The sequence below is a fragment of the Trachymyrmex cornetzi genome, unplaced genomic scaffold (genome assembly GCF_001594075.2).
Source record: "Trachymyrmex cornetzi isolate Tcor2-1 unplaced genomic scaffold, Tcor1.1 scaffold220, whole genome shotgun sequence".
Taxonomy (NCBI): domain Eukaryota; kingdom Metazoa; phylum Arthropoda; class Insecta; order Hymenoptera; family Formicidae; genus Trachymyrmex; species Trachymyrmex cornetzi.
The window spans coordinates 587,559-591,767 of record NW_017296848.1 but is presented as its reverse complement, the minus strand read 5'-3'; the positions used below and the strand labels follow the sequence as shown (position 1 = coordinate 591,767).

Here is a 4,209-nt window from a genome sequence, read left to right as displayed (position 1 = left end):
TTTCTTCAAATTAATGCGGATATATGAGGGAAAAATCCCGGAATTCGAGCAGCCACGTTCTGCGCAATGTGCTCGGCAGGATTCACTTCGAATGTTGCGAATAGACGCATCTCTCTTCGCCTTTTTAGACGCAGCTTTAATTGCAAAGGATCATCGCGAGAAGTTTGAAGTCTTCCTTCGAGAATCGGGGGATCAATCCTGCAGCGTTTTCACAATGGCTCCCAATCTCTACGTGGACATCGATGACTTCTTGCCGGTACCGCTGGCCACGTGCATGATTAGTCTGGATCCTTAGAATCACACGTTGGGTACGTCGGGTGGACCCCGAAGGGCCATCTCTTCGCCCTGATTAGTGGCTGAGAGTTTTCTGAAACAGAAAACAAAGGACTTACTATACGCATTGTCCTTCATCGTTCAAATTAAAGCGATAATTTTAAAAACAATAAAAGAAGTGTTAAATTCTTTTTTAATAATTTTACGCATTAAATATTTTATGAATTCTTCAGATTTTTGTAAAATTTTTAACACTTTTATAGTTAATAGTAAAAAATGAATGTTCTGTTGTTTAATGTTTTTACTTCTGTTATTTTAGTTAATATTATTTCTTTTTATTTATGTGCCTTATATGTACTGGTATATATGTTATATATATGGAAGTTATACGTATAAATAAAGGAAATGAATGTAAAAAACGATATGTACAATAAAAATAACTAATTACTAAATTTTATAAACATTTATTGTAGAAGATTTTAAATATGTCATTTTTATTCTATCGAATTTCTATATTAAGAATCTAAAGCGTTACTGAACACTTCTGCATTACTACAGTAGTGTAGTAATACTGTAGTACAGTAGTGCCTCAAAATACTCCTAGTGCTCAGTAGTACTTTTCTACAAGGGTGGTAAAATGTGACATAGCATTTTTAATTGGCTATAGCAGCCAATTTTTGGTTGCATTAGCCTATCAGCAATGTCAATATAGGATTTGGATAGACTAACGCAACCAAAAATTAACTACTGCAATCAATTAAAAATGCTGTGCCATATTCAGCCAATCTTTTCTTTTATTGTACTTTTTACAACACTTAAATATAACGCATAATGTTGTTAAGGATCCACAATTAATCGCCATTATCTGATACATATCTAAAGTTTCGTATAATTCCCAAGAGAAATTAAAAATTCAAAATAATACATTTCGATTATCACTTCCTCCTTTCTTTTATTTTTACGCGTCGGTGAAGATTTGCTTACGTTGCATTGCTACTCGTGCAGCCAATAAAGCACATAATACGTGTACTTTAGGATAATCTGCCCGTTCATATAAATCAAATCGCAACGTCGAATTAGCGTTCAGACAAAGTTCTCCCTTAAGCTCTCAAAATGTATGAATGTTAATATGAATTAATGCGACGCTGAGGACGCGGGACATCATTCGTTCGTCGAAATTAATTCCAAACGTACATATTCATACGAATGTATTGCCGAGACGGTTATCGGTGTATGCTCGTTAATCCTGCGGTACACCGAGCGTGTTTACATTACGCGACGCGGTGAGGTGCCTAGCACGTGGCGTATGTGTTTATTTTTTGTAGCGTACGGCATGCTTACTGTCAGCTGCGAATGGTTTTGATTTTAGAGGCGTCTTTTTTTTTATTCCTACACTCGACACTGTAACTTTCTTGCTTTCTCGCTAAAAATCAAATATACACAGCCCTGGCCAAAAATACTATATATAAATCTGATTAGATGCACTCAAGGCTCACTGGTGCATATTAAAACTGTTGTACACAAATTGCTATAAATTAAGATAATGTGTTTAATATAAATATAAAAATGGGTTAAAAAGTCGTCTAAAATTTTCAGTACATTTTATTGTGTTGTTAAGTAAAATATATATTTTATAATTTGAAACATGTGCATTGATGTTGAAATCATCGTATTGATATCGATTCGACATCAGTTCGATGACTCATTTCTCGCTGGATAATAATTACTTTTTAAAAATAAAGTTTTTTTAAAAAATATTTTCTTTGTACGAATACTTTTTTCACTCACTGTATGTCATTTACGTAACGAGATTCCAGAAGGCTCAGCAACGGCCTTGCCTAATTTATGGAAGAATTTAGAGCAGAATTCTATTTATAATTTTATATTCCAATGTACATATACAATAGCTGCCAAAAGTTTCCAGTCATGAATAATTTTGTTGCATAAATAGCTCAGATATAAAGAATCTTTACAAAAAAAAAAGTATACAAGTATCTAATATTGTATATTCTATTTAGTATTTAAAATTGTGTTCTTAAGTTGATTATAACAAGAATTTTATAAATTTACAATACGAATCAGACTGACAAAAATTATCGTAAAATTATATGTTGGTCGGAAACTTTTCCCTGTTATTGTATAAGTATATTTTATCATAATTTACATATACATGTATAATATTAGCTGTTAAACTTAATTCCTGCCGTTTTTCGTCTCCAAAATTGATTTGTTTCGAAGGGAAGATGAATGAGTACCTTAATCAAAGTAATTTCCTCCATTTTCTACTTTTATATATATATATATATATATTTATTTCATTCTAATTCCTCATTTTCGAACATTTCCATTTATCGCATGGCACGTATAATTATAATTAGAATTGCATTTCGAATCTTGAATTGTGGATCGTCTAAAATGAAGGAATCTTTCCGGATTGATTTATTTGCCCGAATTAATTTAAAAAATAATTTCAAAGGAGCGTAATATTCCGCGTATGTAGACTTTCCGGTCCACTGGGCACAATAAATACTTCGCAACATTTGATTAATCAAGCGGAAGAAAGAACTTTATTAATTGTCCAATCAAAAAATGCTTCAAAGCATTTGCAGTATAAAGAGAACCATAGCTTTTAAACCCAGTCTACAATTGCGTAAGTGTAATTGTAACTTATAAATTATAGTTGTAAGAATTGATACAAGAAGAATATTCGACTGTAATTGATCAATTCTTCAAATACAGTCACTTACAATTACACACAGAAAAATACGTAAAGTAATAATTACTTGTTTTATGTATTTCAAAGATTCATATATATTCGCAAATCTATCACAAGTTTATCACATGCATCAAATTTATTCAAAATATATTCTAAATCCTAGTAAGAGTTTAATACTTCAATCAAGATTATTAAATTAAAACAAATTCGATTTGTTTATTATATATATTATATAAAATTGTTTCTTTGATTTGATTTTATATAAATGTTTAAAAGGAAACAAATTTTTATTTTAAATATATAATAATGAGTATTTATAAACTTTGTAACAAGTAGGTATATTTTAAGGTTATTTTTTTATCGAAAAAATGTTTTTTGTTAAAGAGATAACCGTTATTTAAAAGAAAGAAGTTAAATTGAGTAATTACTTTTCTTGGCAACAGAATGATATTTTTTACGTCAGATGTGATGTTTATGATGGGTGACGTTGACTAGCACGCGGCGTGTTTACTTTTTTTACAACATACTGCGAGTGATTATCAGAGTGCCCTGATCTTATCTGTTATCATTCGTACAATGAAACTCTCTCGAGCAAGTAACGTCACGACTTCGCGTATCATCGTCTTGCTACGTCTTGATCTCAACGCGAGGATCACGACAAACTTCAAAAAACGTCAAAAAGTTTTAAAAAAAATTCGAAAAAAAACATAGAAAAGCTTCCCATATGAAAAACGTTAAATATTGTTAAAAATGATTAGATGAAAGATAAATAAAGAGAAAAAAAGGAGTGATGACCAAGACAAAGAAATCATTCAATAAAATTTCGAGGAGTGCTCAGCATTTAGGAGAAAAAGCAGTTTTGCAATTGTTGTAAGATTCTTTAACAATAATTCATTCCCTTAATTGTTCATTGAATGTAAATATATAAACCAATATGAAATATATAAATAAATATATTAAGGAGGTTGTACGGCAAATGCAATATGTTAGGAATTACTTGAAAAAATTACAGACTATTCTAAATTGCATTTAATAATAATACAAAAAAAATAGAGACAGTTGATCACGTGGATCAAAAGTTATTTAAATAAATAATAATATTTTTTTAGTTTGTACTCTAATGTAAATATATGAAAATGTATTATAAAATAATGATAAAAATCTCAATTTTTTTATATAAATACTTTATGAATTCAACAATATTTATGTAAAGTTACTTT

At 30.0% G+C, this 4,209-nt stretch overlaps 1 protein-coding gene across 2 annotated transcripts in view; it reads right to left on the bottom strand.

Moving 5' to 3' along the window:
- Positions 1-279: 279 nt before the first annotated feature.
- LOC108760128 (uncharacterized) overlaps positions 280-4,209 on the bottom strand; it is a 54,236-nt gene continuing 50,306 nt past the window's right edge. For both annotated transcript variants that reach the window (XM_018505926.1, XM_018505925.1), the window contains exon 10: positions 280-367. In XM_018505926.1, the coding sequence (XP_018361428.1) occupies positions 298-367 (70 nt within the window). In that variant the 3' untranslated portion in view covers positions 280-297. The remainder of the gene's footprint in view (positions 368-4,209) is intronic.